At 54.5% G+C, this 18,726-nt stretch overlaps 2 protein-coding genes across 2 annotated transcripts; one reads left to right on the top strand and one right to left on the bottom strand.

Moving 5' to 3' along the window:
* The first annotated feature begins 1,451 nt into the window (after positions 1-1,451).
* Irgq (immunity related GTPase Q) lies at positions 1,452-6,682 on the top strand. The gene is made up of 3 exons (XM_052169388.1): positions 1,452-1,812; positions 2,271-2,802; positions 4,105-6,682. The coding sequence occupies exons 2-3, from the start codon at positions 2,273-2,275 to the stop codon at positions 5,324-5,326; spliced, it is 1,752 nt and encodes a 583-aa protein (XP_052025348.1). The 5' UTR covers positions 1,452-1,812; positions 2,271-2,272; the 3' UTR covers positions 5,327-6,682.
* A 6,608-nt stretch (positions 6,683-13,290) lies between these two features.
* On the bottom strand, positions 13,291-18,225 carry Pinlyp (phospholipase A2 inhibitor and LY6/PLAUR domain containing). The gene is made up of 5 exons (XM_052180106.1): positions 18,092-18,225; positions 17,085-17,201; positions 14,050-14,202; positions 13,748-13,891; positions 13,291-13,472 (listed from the first exon to the last, which is right to left on the bottom strand). The coding sequence occupies exons 1-5, from the start codon at positions 18,159-18,161 to the stop codon at positions 13,318-13,320; spliced, it is 639 nt and encodes a 212-aa protein (XP_052036066.1). The 5' UTR covers positions 18,162-18,225; the 3' UTR covers positions 13,291-13,317.
* Between the last annotated feature and the right edge of the window lie 501 nt (positions 18,226-18,726).

Genomic DNA, 18,726 nt, shown 5'->3' with positions numbered 1-18,726 from the left:
ACAGCTAATTCCATAACTGCCCCGTGGAAGTGAGGTGTGATACCCTTTTTGGTTTATTTATTTATTTGTTTGTTTTTGAGACAGGGTTTCTCTGTGTAGCCCTGGCTGTCCTGGAACTCACTCTTTAGACCAGGCTGGCCTTGAACTCAGAAATCCATTTGCCTCTGCCTCCCAAGTGCTGGGATTAAAGGTGTGCGCCACCACCGCCCAACTTTTGTTTTGTTTATAAAGACAAGATTTGTCTGTGTAGCCCTGGATGTCCTGGAACTTGCTCTATAGAGCAGGCTGCCTTCAACCTCAGTGAATAGCCGGACTCTGCCTCTCGAGCGCTGGGATCAAATGTGTGCTACCACCACGGCCTGTGCTGCACCCGTTTCCTACGGGAAACTCAAGTGCAGTCATATTGAAAGTCTAGAGGAAAGGTGGCACAAGAACCTTGGGGACTCATTCCAGGTAATGATATTCCCAGTCACAATGTCACACCCCACAGCCCAAGCCTCGCCTGGCAGCCCATTATTCCTCTACATGTCCTGCTTCTGTCTGTGTGCTCAAAGCAAATCATTCTGATCGTGAGAGGAGGTCATTCCAGGCAGGTAGCTAGGGGGTCACTGCAGCCACCTGATTCAGCAGGGCGGGGCGTTGAGATATGGAGGGCCCTTTAGTGTCACTCCTGCACCTATACCCTCTTTCTGGCAGTACTCAGAGGTCGCCTCCTGAGCTGTCCGGACTCCATCCCTTGGGAGAAGCCTGCCCTCTACAGTCTCTTCAGGGCGATGTTCCGATAAGAAAAAAAGTGGGCGAGGCTACCCGTGCATCACCAACTATAATGGGCCTCGCTTTATTTTTTTCACACTGAACTCCGGTCGCACTCTCACTAGAAAAGCTTCAGCCTCCTCCTATGGGAGACATCTCGGTCTTCAAGCCCCTGTGACCTCATCTTCGCGAAACCCAACCCTTGGTCTTTCGTAGCAGCCTCATTCTAGTCCCTCACGTGTCAACCCTAACCCCGACCTCCGTACAAGCAGCGGTGCTCACACTGGAGGCCGCCTTCTCCCAGGAGACCTCCTCCTCTGACGCTGATTCCGGTTTCTCCCGTAGTCACCGCCGCCCACGCTCATTTCTGGATCTCGCTGCTCCCCTGCCCACCGCCTTCTGCTCTCTCCTAGTTCTTGACGGTCACTGTGGCCTCTTGCTTTCCTCCTCGTAGAAGGCTGCCCCTTAGCTGCGCCTGACAGTCGGTCGCCACGGCTCTGCCCCGGGAGGAGAGCGGGATAGTTTTCCCCAGTCTCCAGACGCCAGTGATCTCCGGGTCCTGTTGCTCCACCATTGTCTCCGAGTCAGGTCCAAGGCTGCAGTCCGGCAGTAATACAGTCACCGCAGCCGAGTGCTCGGAAGGGCAAGTGGAGAGGTCCTTTTTTGTACTGGGATACGTGATGATGACGTTGCTTGTGTGCTCCGTACAACGCTAAGCTTACTGCGTGGGCGCGTTGCTTCCTGTCCCGGTTTGCCGTACAAGCCTTAACTTACTGCGCAGGCGTATTGGTTGCTGGTCGCGGTGAGGCACCGCCCCAAAACTTTCTGCGCACGCGCCTGGGCTTTATTGTGCCTTTTCCCAAACAGCCTTAGCTAGAAAGAAAGGGCTGCCAAAAAATTCTGTGTCTCCGCCGGTCTTCGAAGGAATGACGTCAGTATAGAGCCACCTGAAGGAGTCCGGATGTCTCTAAATCCGGACACTCCTGCCCCGTCAGCCTCGTCAGCTGCTCTTAAGGGGCTGGGCCTCGGGGCTCTCCAGGCGTGCCACCTCTCTGCTAGGTTGGTGATTTGGAACGGGGAGGGGAAAGACCATTTTCGAGTTCCCGAGAGATTGGCAGTCAGGTTTTGGAGGCTTTTTTTTTTCCTTTTTGTTTGTTTTTCTTTTTTAAAAAAATAGAGAAATGCATTCGTCTGGAGAATGGGCATACACCTGGCTCTCCAGGGAATAGGCCCTGGGGCTTGGGTTTCTAAGTCCGAAGGAGTGACACTGGAGGATGGAAGTAGAGGACAGGCTGGGGGGCAGGGGGGGCTGAAATCTGAATCTACAGTGAAGCAGTTAGGAAAGGGTGTTGACCGTGTGGTGGAGCATACCTTTAATCTCAGCACTCTAGGAGGCAGAGGCGAGATCGACCTCTTAAATGTCAAGCCAGCCAGGACTGCACAGCGAGACGCTGTCTTAGAAAAGAAGCAAACAAAAAGTCCCTGACCGATTTCTTTCCCCGCCTCTTGCTTTCCAGCTATGCCTCTGCCTCAAGGTGACGTGACAGCCTTATTCTTGGGGCCTCCCGGCTCCGGAAAGTCTGCCCTGATCGCCGCGTTATGCGGTAAGAATGTAGACACAGTAGAGATTCCCGATGGACGGCCGGACTCTGGAGTCCCCAGCCTGAGAGCTGCGGCTCCGGGCCTCTTCCTGGGTGAGCTGAGTTGCCCACCCGCAGCTCCAGGGCCCTGGGCGGCGGAGGCCAACTTGCTGGTATTGGTGCTACCGGGATCTGAGGGGAGCGAGCAGCCCTTGACCCCAGCTCTGGGAGAGGCGGCGCGGGCCGCCCTGGCCAGAGGAACCCCGCTGCTGGCTGTACGGAATCTGCGCCCTGGAGAGTCCCAGAATGCAGCTCAGGCCCGGGATGAGACTGCGGCCTTGCTGGACAGTGCTGGCTTAGGAGCTACGCCTCTCTTCGTGCTGCCGGCGGATTGCAGCAGCAGTGACCGCTGCGAGGAGCTGGAGCGCCTGCAGGTGGTGCTGCGGACCCAGGCGGAGGCGCTGCAGAGGTGAGGGGACAGTTCTTGCGGATGGGGTGGCCAACCCAGCTAATGAGGTCTTTAAGGTTCTCGAGCCCTGTTCCTAGAGCGTTAGACGCAAGCCTTTACTGGCTGTCCATTGGTCCATACCCCACTAATTTGCTTAGGATAGCACCCCACCCCACTACCACCACCACGCCCATGAGCACAGATTTTGAGATCAGGGAGACTCTGCCATAAACAAGGATCACTTTTCTCTTATTTAAAGCGTTCACTGTCAAGGGTCAACTGGAGGGCCCACCACAAAGGTCCTATTTCGTGAAGCACTCTGACATCACAAGCCCCCTCTCTGGTGACAATTCGAGAAGCCCAGATATATATGCAGATACTTGTGTCAGACAAGATGCTGGACTCCGTGTCTCTGTGACATCTGTGATCCCTCTGCAGTATCCCCCCCCTTCATTGGCTTGGTTCTCAAGTGACCCCCCCTTCCATCCTTCCTTGCCCTAGCCCCTAGCATTTAAGGAGCTTTATTTCCGGTTGCTCGCCCCAGTCCTCCATCCCCCATGCCCTCCCTCTGGCTCTCACTCCACACCCCCACCCCCACCTGCCAGCTGCCTCATTTCGTGGTTCTCAAAATGCGGCTCAGGAAGGGGCTGCCTCAGTCGGAGAGCTGCTTCTCACGTGTTCGGTTAACCTCACCGGTCCACCTCACATGCCCTTCCTACCACCCACCTCAGGAATACACCCTTGGGAACACCGTAGGCCACACTGAAATCGCCATTATGTCTGTGCCTTCCTCTAAGCCTCACTCCGTAGGAAACGTGTCCTGCCCGGCGCATCATTGGAAAAGCTCTGAGCCTGAGGGCTGTATCTGAGGAAAGTCCGAACGCGGTTTTCATCCTAGTTTCTGTTGGAAACCTGACCCTAAGTTAGTTTACCTGCGGGATCCAGACCTCTGGGGGGCCTAAGCTCTTCTCTTAACGCTCTTAATCTTATGATCCGGCCGCACCTGGTTTCTTCTTTTCTTTCTTTTCTTTCTTTCTTTTTTTTTTTTTTTTTTGTTTTGTTTTTCTCTGTATTTCTGGCTGTCCTGGAACTGACCCCGTACACCGGGCTGGCTTTGAACTCAGAGATCTGCCTGCCTCTGCCACCCTAGCACCGAGATTCAAGTCGTGCGCCACCAAGGCCAGCTATGCCTTTTTTCTATATGCTTTAGTTCTCTACTTCAGTTCCTGAGATTCAGGAATTGCTCGTTCAGCCCAGCTCTTCCTGCAAAGCCCTGCTGCCTTTGACCGTTTTCCCACAACCCTCTCTCCCAACTCCTCGCAGGCTCCTGCCTCCTGCCCAGGATGGCTTCGAGGTGCTGGGCGCAGCAGAGCTGGAAGCTGTTCGTGAGGCCTTCGAGACCGGTGGCCTGGAGGCGGCGCTGTCGTGGGTGCGCGCTGGTTTGGAGCGCCTGGGCAGTGCACGGCTGGACTTGGCGGTGGCCGGCACCGCCAACGTAGGCCTTGTGCTGGACATGCTGCTGGGATTGGATCCTGGGGACCCAGGTGCTGCGCCTGCCTCGGCACCCACTGGGCCCACCCCTTATCCTGCTCCAGAGCGCCCCAACGTAGTGCTCTGGACCGTTCCCCTGGGCCCCACGGCCACATCCCCTGCCGTCACCCCTCACCCGACCCACTACGATGCCCTGATCCTCGTCACCCCTGGGGCTCCCACGGAGGAGAACTGGGCCCAGGTCCGCTCATTGGTATCCCCAGATGCTCCACTCGTCGGTGTGCGCATGGATGGCCAGGGCGAAGATCCGCCCGAGGTTCTGGAAGAAGAAAAGGCCCAGAGTGCAAGCGATGGGAACTCAGAGGATGCACGCAGCGAAGGAAAGAAAGCTGGCATCGGGGACTCGGGGTGCACTGCCTCTCGGAGCCCGGAGGATGAGCTGTGGGAGGTGCTGGAGGAGGCGCCTCCGCCCGTGTTCCCGCTGCGGCCCGGCGGTCTCCCGAGCCTGGGGACCTGGCTGCAGCGCTCACTGCCCACAGCTCAGGCCGGCGCGCTGCTGCTGGCGCTGCCACCCGCAAGTCCCCGGGCGGCGCGGAGGAAGGCGGCAGCGTTGCGGGCAGGGGCGTGGAGGCCAGCCCTGCTGGCTAGCCTGGCGGCGGCCGCAGCTCCGGTACCAGGGCTGGGCTGGGCTTGCGATGTGGCGCTTCTCCGGGGACAGCTGGCCGAGTGGAGGCGCGCGCTAGGCCTCGAACCCGCTGCCGTGGCACGACGTGAGCGCGCCTTGGGCCTGGCTCCTGGAGTGCTGGCCACGCGCACGCGCTTCCCGGGCCCGGTGACACGAGCCGAGGTAGAGGCCAGGCTGGGGTCCTGGGCCGGTGAGGGCACGGCGGGAGGTGCCGCATTGGGCGCGCTCTCCTTCCTATGGCCCGCGGGTGGTGCTGCGGCAACTGGTGGGCTGGGTTACCGTGCCGCGCACGGTGTACTGCTGCAAGCCCTAGATGAGATGCTGGCTGATGCTGAGGCGGTGCTGGGACCCCCAGAGCCCAAGCAGTGAGGGGTGCAGTGGGGCTTGGGGTATCTGGTGACTTGGTTCTGGACCCCACAGCCTCTGAGATTAAGAGTGAAGTTTTGTTACTCAGACCCGGAAACTTGAAGGAGACAGACATCTCATTGAGACCCGAGACGTGCAGTCGCCCGATTTCCTGGGTTCTGAATGGGTGTAGGATCTATGCTCCAGAAGCGTGTCATCCAGATACCAATGCAGTAAAGGGAGTTGAGGGCCCGGGACTCTTAGAAATGGGAGCCCCTTGGCGTCCAGCTGACACCTGATCGTGGATCTCTAGAAGCCTTTATCCCCGCCTGCCTGTGAGTGAACCTATCGCTAGGGACCTGGCGCTGCAGGGTGTTAGAACCCTTGGAGTGCTGGGTCCCAAAAGGAAACGAAATATAAGTTGCCCGATGAAAGAACAGATTTGCGGGAGCTGTTGAGAGTCTTAGGAAAACGTCTGGCTCCTAAGAAGGCTCTGGAGATTGGTGGTCATTTCTTGAGGGGCGGGAAGCCCTCTGGATGCCAGGGGCCTGCTGGAGACCCTTGGTCTCCTGGAGTGTGGAAGATTGCCTGCCTTTACTCACCGAGGCTTTGGTGTAGACAATACTGTCCCACAATAGTGAAGGGAAGGGAAGGAGGATGGTCTGGCTACGGCAGTCCTCTGATGGCCAGAGCCTAGGAATGGGGTCTTTAGGGTCTAGAAGAATAGAAACCCACACTTGGAAATACCTCTCTTGAGCCTCTGAGGAACTGGGGTCCCAGCAGCTGCCTCTCTGAGCTTCAATGGGAAGGGGTGTGGCCACCCCCATTTTACAGGTGCTGGGTGATTCAAGGTCTCCGGCATGTGTGCTGTTTCGCTTTAGTTTATTACTGGTTTCTTCTGTCGTCCTGGACCTTAACCGCCGGACGTCAGAGCGTTGTGCCCCTGCTGTTGCAGTCTGTGGCTTTCTGCATGACCTCCTCCGATTTCTCCAGGACACCCGCGGCTGGTCCACACAGGGTGCTGCTGTGAGTGAGGGTTCCCCCACAGGATAGCTGGGTAGGCCTTTGATGCTGTGGGAAAGTGCCAGGCGGGAGGCAGAAGCAGAAACCACAGCGCTGTCAGCTTTGTGGCTTTGTGCGGGTGGGAAGAGCCATGTGAGATTCCTCAGTGTTGATACAGAAAAGGAGGCCGCGGTAGACGGGACCACGGGGTTCAGCAGGGCAGTGTGCCGCCGGCCCCGCCCCTTCTGCATTCCCAGCCCATCTCCAGGGAGCCTGATTTGTTGTATTTGTTGTTCTGATGCTCAGGTCCCTCCGCAGAACGTGTGCATTTTCTGGTTTCCTATAGGACGCTCTGCCTCTCCATCTTTTTTTTTTTTTCATCTGTCAGGTCTCCCCGAAATGGCTCTATGATCACCCAAAGTAGCTCGCGTTGATTCTGGCCACGTGGTCGTCCCTGGACGGACATGGCTATCCAAGGCCTTATTTACTCTTCATTCTCATCTGCCTGCTCATTGGCTCGTGCCTCTTGCCTGTCTATCTCTTGGGTGTGCCCTAGCACCCAGAACAGTGCCTGACACATGGCAGGTGCCTAGTATTTATTATCTTAGTTTATTGATTATTGGCACATGGCCTGGGACTCAGGTTGTCGGTAATCTTGTTACAAAAAGGGACAAGCTAGGGAGAAGTGAGCACGTGGTGGGGAGTGGACGGGAGTGGACAGGCTTGGCCGCTGTCGCCACGTGAGCAGGGGCCATATATTTTCACCTGGGAGATAAAAAGACTGGACTGGAACCATAAGAGCTTCCGAGGGCTGATAATCGGAGGCCTGCGTCGCCGGGCTAAGCTCCCACCTGAAGCCGAGCTCTCACCTCTGACACCATCTGCCCAACGTAGGGAGGCACCTGATTTGGCTGCTCATGCCTGTAATCCCCCACCTCAGACTGACCCAGGAGAATTTGAAATTTAAGGCAGTGTCAGTGACAGAGAGAATTACAGGCCCGTAAGCTACATGCCTGATCCCACTAGAGTCTACCCGGGTCTTGAACACCACATGCTCCGGCCCCTGCATCTTCTCGTTCTCTCTTCAGCCCATCCTCAGCCAGCCTGGTTACTGAGTCCTGATGCTTGAGTTCGCCAGCTTTGGCCCTGCCTCCGCCTCCCCAGTGCCGGGATTATGGCTCTAAACCACAGCACCTGGCTTCCATGTTAAAGCTCTTCCATCAGCCTGACCTTCTTTTCACTAAATCATCAGAACCTAGCCTTACACCCGAGCACACCTCAGATCACGTGATACTCCTAATTGGAAATACTTGAACTGACAGATGGAGGGCCCCAGTTCACGTGGCCGTGTTTCAATTATATTGATAAGTTCCTCCCAATAATGGGGTTTCAATCAGTGCCTCACGTATTAAGAGCAAACACTCTGCTGGAACCATGTCCCGAGCCCTGTGCTGAAGGCTGCAGGTAGGGTTCTGGGTAAGGGCTCCACCACCGAGCCACTCCCACAGCCCCTCACTGGGGGGAGTCGAGGCAGGGGCTCTACCACTGAGCCACGCCCCCAGCCCCTCACTGGGGGATTCTAGGCAGGGGCTCTCCCACTGAGCCACGCCCCCAGCCCCTCACTGGGGGAGTCTAGGCAGGGGCTCTCCCACTGAGCCACGCCCCCAGCCCCTCACTGGGGGAGTCTAGGCAGGGGCTCTATCACTGAGCCACGCCCCCAGCCCCTCACTGGGGGAGTCTAGGCGGGCCTCAAGACAAGGTCACACTAAGTTGCCTGGGCTGCTCTTGAACTCACTATTCCAGACAGGCCTTGAATTTGGGATTTTTCTCTCAGCCTCCCAAGTAACCGGGATCACAGGGGTGCCTCACCTCCCAGCTTAATAGTTTCCCCAAACCTGCGATGGTCCAGCGGACCAAGTACAAACAGAATCAGATTCTTTTTTTCTCTCAGTGGCATTAGCCACATCTTTGGCTCATAGTTCGACAATACAGTCCCGTTATGGGAAAGTCATCGCGCAGGCCAGAGAGCCAGGTAGACACTGCAGCCACATTTGGGAAGCCGAGAAACTGCTCTCTCCTTTGTGTTCACCCCAGGACCACAGCTCTGGAATAGTGACTCAAACAGTAGGTGACCTCGCCCCCCTTAGTGCAGTCCAGACGCTCCTCCACAGACACGTCCAGGGCGAATGTGAACTCTGCCAGTTGATATTTACCATCACAGACAGCAGGCAGCTGAGAATCGGCTGTGTTACACACTCACGTAGCTAAGCATGCTCACACACGCCCCCCTCCCCAGCTCACCGGTCCTGCATCTCCTCCTAAGAAGCATGGAACTCAAATGTCACTCCTCTGCTCCATGGGACCCACCTCCCTTGGTCCGGCGACAGTAATGGCCGAATTGGTCTTCGTTGACTTCCTATTAGTGTCCTGCGCTGTCTAACCACTCTGGTCCTTTGGCTTCTTTTTGGCACTTTAGCATAGCCTAGGTTTGCCTTCAACTCGGTCTGCAGCCAGCAGGCGACGCACCTGCCTCCACCTCTCGAGTGCCAGGACCGCGGGCGTGTGGCCTGACGCCCGGCTCTGAGCGTGTCTTGCTTTGGTGCCACCTGGCACGCCTGTCCGTACTTTGCAGCTCTCCCTTCGCCTTGAGGCAGGGGGCGCGTGCTAGATGCATCAGGAGAGCATATCGGGGCCATTGTGTGTGTTCCGGTCGGCTCCGGAAACTCGACCATCGCACTTGGGTGTTTTTTGATTCCTTGCCCATTTTTGTTTTGCTACTTGGAGATAGAGGATCCAGGCCGTCTCAAACATTTAACGCCAGGTGCTCCTCCTGTCCCAGCCTCTCCTTGTCCTGGATTACAGGTAGAGGTGACTGCCTTTTAAATTATCACCCCTTACAACCCCCTGAGACAGGGCCTTACTCTATCTCTAACTCATGCCTGGGCGTCTGAAGAGCTGGGGTTACAGGTGTAAATGACTACATATGTTGCCTATATGATCTTTTGTTAGGGATTTTAGGCTTTTCCAGAACGTAAGTAAAGCTAAGACGGAGGCCTCTGGAAGCCTCCAAATAGGAAAGGTTCAGTTTCCCTTGTCACAGGCCACCAACTGCCAGCAGGGCGCTCCCATGAGGCACCTCAGGTCTGGAAGAGCCCGGACACGGGAATTCTGGGAAATGTTAGTCCTCCATGCTGGAATTGCAGCTGCACAACCCTGGCGTTGCCCTTGAAAGAAGAGCAGGTTTCAAAAGCTGGTGAACGGATGAGGTGCCCTCAACATGAAAAGAGTTCCACACTTCTGGCTCCTGGAGGCGCTATCTATTGGAATGTGGGGGAAAAATCCGTCTCGTCAACCTGTGGTGTGTTTTGGAAAAAAGAATAAAAGGGTAGAAATACTAATGTGTGTCTTTATTAATTTTAAGCGTCTGTGTGTGGGTGTGTACGTTCTGTGAAGGACTGGGCTTTCACCTGCTGAACAATCTCCTCAGCCAATCAAGTTGGGGATCTTCAAAAGCTTCCGAGTCTGTGGTGGCCACGCAGCAGGACTCTGGAGCCAGCGTGACCCACTGTTCCCCAGTCCAGCCTCTCCGCAGACAGGCACTTGAATGTCCTCTCAGAGTGACTCTGGATTTTAGTCACGGGGATAACAGCAAACGCGATGCCATCAGAGGCTTCAAAAGAGCTCCTCTCGGCTCTCCTTGGGCTCCCTGCCATCACTGACTGCCACATTGGCAAGCCTACCAGGCTAAGGGTTGGGGATGAGGTCCCTTAGAATCCCCCAGGGAGGGGCTGGGGGCGTGACTCAGTGGTAGAGCCCCTGCCTAGAATCCCCCAGTGAGGGGCTGGGGGCGTGGCTCATGGGAAAGCCCCTGCCTAGAATCCCCCAGTGAGGGGCTGGGGGTGTGGCTCAGTGGGCGAGCCCCTGCCTAGGATCCCCCAGTGAGGGCTGGGGGCGTGGCTCAGGGGTAGAGCCCCTGCCTAGAATCCCCCAGTGAGGGGCTGGGGGCGTGGTTCAGTGGGAGAGCCCCTGCCTAGAATCCCCCAGTGAGGGGCTGGGGACGTGGCTCAGTGGGAGAGCCCCTGCCTAGAATACTCAAGGCTCTGGGTCTATCCACACTACTGACACAAAGTTGATCGAAGCTTTCGGTATGTAGCCTGGACTATGTTTCAATTTCTCCTCCTGCCTCAACCTCCCAAGCATCCGATTTACAGCTACACTATATTCTTCTAACATGTAAACTCTGAGCCAAGCAATGTACTCTGGAGGCAGAGGAGGGTGGATCTCTGCATTCAAGCCAGCCTGGTCTACAGAGTGAGTTCCAGGACAGCCAGGGCTACATAGAAAAACCTTGTCTCAAAAAAACCAAGGCTGGCCAGGTAGTGGTGTCACACGCCTTTAATCCCAGCACTTGGGAGGCAGAGGCAGATTTCTGAGTTGGAGGCCAGCCTGGTCTACAGAGTGAGTTCCAGGACAACCAGCGCTACACATAGAAACCCTGTCTCCAAAGAAGAACAAGGAGGAGGAGGAGGAGGAGGAGGAGGAGGAGGAGGAGGAGGAGGAGGAGGAGGAGGAGGAGGAGGAGGAGGAGGAGGAGGAGGAGGAGGAGGAGGAGGAGGAGGAGGAGGAGGAGGAGGAGGAGGAGGAGGAGGAGGGGCAAGAAGAAGAAGTAGAAGAAGAGGAGGAGGAGGAGGAGGAGGAGGAGAAAACCCTAAAACAACAGAACACTCCCACTCTGTTACTTTTAAGCTGTGCAATCTTCAAATTGATATACCTCCAACACCCACACCCCCATGCCCCCTCCCCCTCCCCCCCCTCCCCAGCCCCTTCCCCACGCCCTTACCCCAAGACTCATCTCAAGGACTTGAATGCTAGTGAGTGCCTGTTGCATCACCAAGCACATAGAATGAGAGCCAGTCTCTCAGAGACCAAGGTGCCCAGCTCTCTGCCTTCGACTGGGGGAGGAACCTACTTCTGGTTAGGTGTGGCCATGTGACTAGCTCTGTCCCTGGAGCTGAGAGCATTGAGTCACTTCTGGGTCACACAGTGGTTAATGACACAGGTGAGACATCTCTAGGCACTTCCCTTTGGCACACACACTAGCTGATCCACACCTGGAGTGAGCAGAAACCCCGCTTTGGAGTATGCTGACCTTGTTGAGCAAAAGCAAGCACCAGCCTTCTGTGAACGGCTGCTCATTCAGCAAACACACACCCCGCTCTCCCAGTGAAACTCCCATGTTGATGTTGGCTTTGGCCTTGTGATTCGCCTTAGTCGATGGAGTGTTACCAGCGCTAACCCAACAACAATAACAAACACCCAATATGGACTTGGCTTTCATGCTGTGACGGGAAGCTGCTGGCACAGAGGATTTGTGGAAATCCCTGGGGAGCAAGTACTGGATCAAACCAGCCAGGAGAGCTCTCCCAGGCGAGCTACAGGCCCTGAGAAACAAGACTGCTTGTTGTCTTAAATCTCAGCGTGGGGATTATTTGTTACAAGGCATTGTTGCTCCACTAGCTGACTCATACACCTCTGCTGTTTTCAACCGCAAGATTAGGAAGTTATTACTGTAGCAGAATGTATCCAGCTCAGATTGCTGTCAACATTAGCACCTGCCAGCTAATGGCCACTCTGTAAGTGGCAGCTGTCACAATGATTGGTATTTACTGAGACATACTTTCTGAAGAACTGCCATTCTTTTAAAAGTGGCACCCGCTGCTCTACCTGCTTTCAAAGGAGTGTTTTTCATCATACAAGTTCTCACTGGTAATAGCCACACGGTACCGGTACCGATGTCGGCACTGAGATGAGGCAGGAGAGGTGACCAGAGCTCACATCAGGATTCTCACCCGTCCTAGCTGTTTGACTGAAGGCCTCAGTTTTCCACCTGTAAGCTGGAATAACAATTTCATCTGGGCGGGGCTGCTCACAGCTGTAATCCCAGCCTCCCCAGAGAGCTCACCGTGAGTTTGAGGCTGTCTCAAATGACAACAGCAAACTAACAAACCAACTTCTTGGAGCTGTGATCGTGAAATGACTAGAAAATATAAAATACTTAGCAGGGTGCCCCTTAATATAAAGTAGGGGCTGCTTGATTTTCTTTTCCCCTTTGCTTTATAAAAGGGGACAGGGACTTTTATAAAAGTCCAGGGTGACAGCCCCCCTCCACCCATCTATTCCTCTCTGACACTTTTTTTTAGATTTATTTATTTTATGTATATGCGTGCACTGTAGCCGTACAGATGGTTGTGAGTCATCATTGTGTGGTTGCTGGGAACTGAACTCAGGACCTCTGCTCACTCTGGCCCCGTTTGTTCCAGCCCCACTCACTCCGGCCCCACCCACTCTGACCCAAAGATTTATTTATTACTATATGTAAGTACACTGTAGCTGTCTTTAGACACATCAGAAGAGGGCATGCGATCTCATTATGGATGGTGTGAGCCACCATGTGGTTGCTTGGATTTGAACTCAGGACCTTGAGAAGAGCAGTCAGTGCTCTAACCACTGATCCATCTCACTAATCCCTCTCTGACATCTTCTTCCTCTATCCTTCCATTCCTCTTTTTCTTTCTTCTTTACTAAGTCTCGCTGTGTGGCTCTGGCTGGCCTGGAACTCACAGAGCTCCGTCTGCCCCCGCCTCCCGAGTGCTGGGAGTAAAAGCGTACACCATCACACCCAACACACACTGGGAAGAAGGCAAGAGCTCTTGTGCCTGGTTGGTTTTTCCTGTTTGTGTTTGAGACCGGGTCTGGCTATGCAGCCTCAGTTCAGGCTGGTCCTGAACTCATGATCCTCCTTCCTCAGCCTCAGTCTGTGCGGCCACATAGGGACCCTCTCCTCTTGAATCAGGGGAAGGGGTCAGAAAAGAACACTGAGGCCCGTACTGTTTACAACCCACCTTCCCAAGATGCATCTGGTCACAAGGAATAAGGTTTGTACTGTCGATCTGTTTTAATTTATAGGCAGCTGGAGAGCTGCCGGGCTCCTCGATTACATATTTCTCGGTTCGTCACTCTCCCCTGCCAGGAGGGTAAGAGGCTGGGAGGCAGTCTGCCCGGTGCAGGAAGTAGAGATAGGAGGCTGAAGGGACCTCAGCTCCTGCCTTGGTGTGGCAGGCGCTCTCTGTAGCACAGCCCCTCGTGGCAAATTTCGTGTTGATAATACCTGTGATGACATTTCAGAGTGGAGTCAACTTCTGCATGACCCAGCAGTCTCTCTCTCTCTCTCTCTCTCTCTCTCTCTCTCTCTCTCTCTCTCACACACACACACACACACACACACACACACACACATGCACACGCACACATACACTTACATGCACTCACATCATCATCATCATCATCAGTACTCCGGAACTTCCTCACCACCTGTAGTGGCAAAGTGTAGATCTCTATTTCTGAGACATCCCCTCCCCCATCCAAAGTCTAAGCACCGCTCACCAGCCTGCACGTTGCCAGCAAAATAGATGCAGTGCGTTTCCTGGCCCACGCAGCGGGCTGCCTCGGTTCCTGGACAGGTCTCCTGGAAGGGCGCGATGCACGACGGACACATCAGGCCGTTCTCTGTCCGATTGTTCAGGGGAGCTGTGAAGAAAAATGTCGCATAGAGCAGGTTGGAAGGCTTGTGACCCCTGGGGATGAGGAGTTAGTTGGGAGAGTCTGCAGGTAAGGAAACAGGCCCAGAAGCAGTCAAGGGCGCCAGACAACAAGGACAGACACACTCTTTCAGAGGTGGTACTTACGGAGCACAGAGACACTGTTGCAACCGTCGCTCTGACAGCAGCGGGCATTGGACACCATGTAGTCATTGGGACTCATGGTGGTCGATACGAAGCCTGAGAAGCAGTCTTTCAGCTTCATGCAGGCCTTGAAGGTGTTCACTGACTTTCGTCCCTCTGCAGAGTAGGGGGCAGGAGTGGAGGGAAGGCGGAGCTGGCAATCACTCCCTCGCCAGCCCTCCCCAGAGCTGTCAATCACCCCCTCGCCAGCCCTCCCCGGAGCTGTCAATCACCCCCTCGCCAGCCCTCCCCAGCCCTCTCCAGATCACCAAGGCCTCCTCGGGCATCTGCACTCATAAGCGCATGCAAACACATAGGCATATACACGTATACATACGTTAAAATGAGCTTTTGAGACAGGATCTCACTATGTAGCTCTGGCTGCCCTGTAACTCACTGTAGACCAGGCTGGCCTTGAACTCACAGAGAACCGCCTGCTTTTGCCTCCTGGGTGCTAGGCTTAAAGGCATGTGCTACCACACTTGGCTAAAATCAGTAAAACTTTTTTTTGTTTGTTTTTGGTTTTTTCAAGACAGGGTTTCTCTGTGTAGCCCTGGCCATCCTGGAACTCACTTTGTAGACCAGGCTGGCCTCGAACTCAGAAATCCGCCTGCCTCTGCCTCCCAAGTGCTGGGATTAAAGGCGTGCGCCACTACTGCCCGGCCAGTAAAACTTTTAAATTTTGTGTATGACTTTAGGCCTGAAAGCACTCCTTGGCCTCCTGGTTAGCACTGTGAGCTCCACTGGTGCTGAGTGTAACCTGTCAGTCCGTGTACTCTCTCCTAACAGAAAGGGTCCACAAGTTGAGTATGCCAGGAAGGCTGTGGGAACAACAGTAAGCCATTGGGGTGAGATATGAGGATGCCATTGTGATTGGGGTAGGAAAGCTAGCCCTTTCTAAAGCTTATGAAGAAGGCTCCAATAAACACACTTTTCACATTGACTGATCAGCATGTTGGAATGGTGGGAGCAGGTCTGGGGGCAGATGTTAGCAGACACCGCAAGAGAAGAATTGTTCAACTTGAGGTCTAACCTTGGCTATGACAGCCCTCTGAAACACCTTGCCGTCAGCGTGCTTTTGCACACGCTTGCACAAGCTACGGTGCAGCTGGAACTGTGGGCTCCGGCTTCCTGCTAGGGCCTCACAGTCCACACCATGGTGCACAGCTTCATGTGACTGACCTACTGTGTGCTTCATTATTGGGGTTGGGCCACAGGCAAAGGCAGGCAAGTTTCGAGCACAGAAATAGAGGAGCATCGGGAGACAGAAATGACGACAACGACTTGCCGCGATGTCCTTAAAGAAGTTGGGAAAAGGTTTACAAGGTACCCGATGAAGCTGACGGGAAAGCTCTTGAGCAAGGGCTCGGCTTGCTGAGTGGGTTAAAGGAAGACAAGGGGGCTGGGAGATGGCTCAGCGGTTAAGAGCACTGACTGCTCTTCCAGAGGTCCTGAGTTCAAATCCCAGCAACCACATGGTGGCTCACAACCATCTGTAATGGGATCTGATGCCCTCTTCTGGGGTGTCTGAAGACAGCTACAATGTACTTAACATAAAATCAATCAATCAATCAGTCTTATAAAGGAAGACATGGAATCCCCAAAGCCATAAGGAGGGGGACAGAGGGACAGGCTGAGGCATCTCGTCCCCTCAGACTGTGAATTATACATGACTGTGAGCTGAATCAAAAGACAAAGTCCATGCAGGCCACGTGAGCGGGCACGGTAAGGGGCCAACTCTCAGGGGCAGTTCTTTCTGCCACCTTGTGAAACTCAGACCCTCCACACCTTGGGAGTGTTTGCTCTCTCTCTCCTCCCCCTCCTCCCTTTCCCTCCTCCCCTCCCCTCCTCTCATTTTCCCTCCCTTTCCCTTTCTTTCTTCAGCTTTCCTTTTTTCTCCCTCCACCTCTTCCCTCTTCCTCTCCCTCTCCATATCTTCCCCTTCCACTCTCTCCTCTCTCTCCCTTCTTCCTCCCCCTCCTCCCCTTCCCTCCTCCCCTCCCCTCCTCTCCTTTTCCTCCCTTTCCCTTTATTTCTTCAGCTTTCCTTTTTCCTCCCTCCACCTCTTCCCTCCTCCTCTCCCTCTCCATATCTTCCCCGTCCACTATCTCCTCTCTCTCCCTTCCTCTTCCTCCTCCCCTTCCCTCCTCCTCCCTCTCTATCTCCCCCCTTTCTTTTTTGCTTGTTTTCAAGCCAGGGTCTTGCTGTGGAGCCCAGGCTGCTTCCAGACCTGCGGCATCCTCTTGCCCCTCCCCCACCCAGCACCCCTGCTCTCTCTAGATGTATTGGCTCCGTCCCTCAGGCTCCTGGGCTCCCCCACCTCAGGCAGGTCCTTTCTGTTTCCCTGATGCTAACACCATCTCTCCTCCTGTCGCTCGGGGCTTCTGTTCCATCCCCAACTCTGCCCTTCCCTCGTGCTCAACACATTTGCTTTAGAGAACAAACTACACTTCCCGAAGATCCAAATTCAGCTCATATCACTCCTATCTCGAAACTGCCTGAAACTTTTTCTCCAAGGGAACTTTCTCTTCCAGGCTCCATAAATGCTGTGCTCTCTTGCATAGCGCCCCACCATACAAATAATTAATTATAAATAGAATTTTTCTTTAAAAAAAAAGAAGGAACCACTCTTGCCCTCCTGCTGCTTTCTTGCGCCCTCTCATAGTTATATCACCAAGCTCTCCACCCTGAGTTTTATTTTATGTGCTTGGGTATTTATTCTATGTGTATGTGTGCCACAAGTGTGCAATGCCAGTGGTGACCAGAAGAGGGCGTCGGATCCCCTGAGACTTTAGTTACAGACCATTGTGAGCCACCACGTAGGTATTGGGAGTTGAACACTGGTCCGGTGCACTCATCTCTTCCTTCCCCCATCTCAGTCCTCCCCTGATTATCTTCCTACCTTTCACCGTGACTATTCCCCACCTAAGAAGATGGTTTCTTCTACCCTGAAGGTACGGGTCCCTCCCAACCCCTTGGCTGAAGCCACGCCCTCCTACTTGTGCTGGACTCGCCCACGAGGACCACGCAAGCATCTTTGCCGGCTTCACAGGTCTTCATCTTCCCGCTGCATGAGTGTCCCGTGCCTTTGCACACCTCACAACTTAGAGGGTACCCTGCAGCGAGGAGAGCAGAGAGCAGGGTATGTGGCCATGGCTGATGGTCTTCAGACCGTGACTTGGGCTTTGGAGCTCACAGGGGACTAGGAGAGGTGACTTTGGGGGAGGGACCGGGCTCTTTCTAGTTTTTTCATGGGTGGGACACTGAGAACTGTCCAGGAAACTGTCCGGAGTCAAGGGAACAGTGGCGATGCCAGTGAAATGGCGTCCAGGGCAGGAAGTGACTCTACCATACAGCCTGTTTTACTTAATAATTACACGGCTTGGGGACTTTGGACGCCAGGGTCCCCTAAGCAAGCTCAGAGGCAGGGAGGGGTCGTGGCAGAGGTGTCTATTGAGCTTTTGTAAAATTTCAGGTCCAGCTGGTTCTTGGGGTGTGGAACTTACTTCCCTTAAGAAGGTACCACAGAAGTCTGGTGGCTCAGGCAGGGGTACATGACTCTGAGGTCTGGGTTGAAGTTGAAAGGGAGACTGGGGCCCAGAGGGATCGCTGGCGTGAGTTCCTTGGTCCTCACAGAGGAGGAACCTAGCCTTTTGGGTCACAGGGGCAGTGAAGCTGGCTTGGAATCTAAGCTGGCTTGGAGGATTAAGGTGAGGGCCTGAATGTCTCTAGGTCCAGAGAGAAAGGACGTCTCTCTCCTTCTTACTAATTTTAAAGTTTGCCTTAAATGGTCAGGCTTTCTCATCTGCTTTCCTAGAACTCAGATGTCATGTTTTGAGGCCCTTCCTAGGAGACAGGCAGGGCCCATCAAGCCTTCTCACAGAAACCCCAGGTTTTCTCCTCTTTACTCACCTAAATCTGATTTCTCAATATATCCCTCTCTTGAAGACAGTTCTCAATGCCCTCTGAGATACCGGGAAGAGGGTCAGGTCCCCCGGTCACTTACCGAGACCCAGGAGGGTACAGAGCAGGGCGAAGGCCAGCAGGAAGGTCCTGTGTCTTCTAGAAAGAATCATGGTGTGTGAACTCGCAGTCCCAGGTCCTTGGCCCTTATAGGAAGCTGGGGAAGGGCGGGTCTGGTCCCACCTTCACCCTGGGGTGAGAAATAGCTGAGCTCAGAACCCATGGCAGCCTTCCACAGCCTCCGGGTCAGAGCCACAAGACCACTTGGACCCAGCCCTTTCCTGCACGGGGGCCAAAATTTCTTTCACCTGGACCCAGAATCTCACTTATGCATTCAACCACTTTTTTACAATTCTTGCTTCACAAATCTTAAAGTAGGAGTTGGATCATTTGATTCCCTGAGGGTTCAGAGCAACTTTGGAGACTGGCATCCCCTCTTCTCCTTTCCCAAGGAGGCACCCAGCGTGGGTTGGGTCTTAACCTGGGAGCGCCCAGCATGTCTAGGCCCGTCCTGCGGGGGCTGGGCGCCTTGTCGCCTTTCCTTTCTCTTTCGTGGGCCTGCCTCACCCTCCTGCTTCTGTAGTCAAACTGTGTCCAGCTCCAACCCCACCCAATGATGGGCCTCTGGGTCTTGAGGGGACCGAACAAAAGAGTTCTTGTCAGCAGAGAGAGATGGGG

This window comes from Apodemus sylvaticus, chromosome 1 (assembly GCF_947179515.1).
Source record: "Apodemus sylvaticus chromosome 1, mApoSyl1.1, whole genome shotgun sequence".
NCBI lineage: Eukaryota > Metazoa > Chordata > Mammalia > Rodentia > Muridae > Apodemus > Apodemus sylvaticus.
The sequence above is the reverse complement of the archived record's forward strand: the minus strand, read 5'-3'. Positions and strand labels throughout refer to the sequence as shown.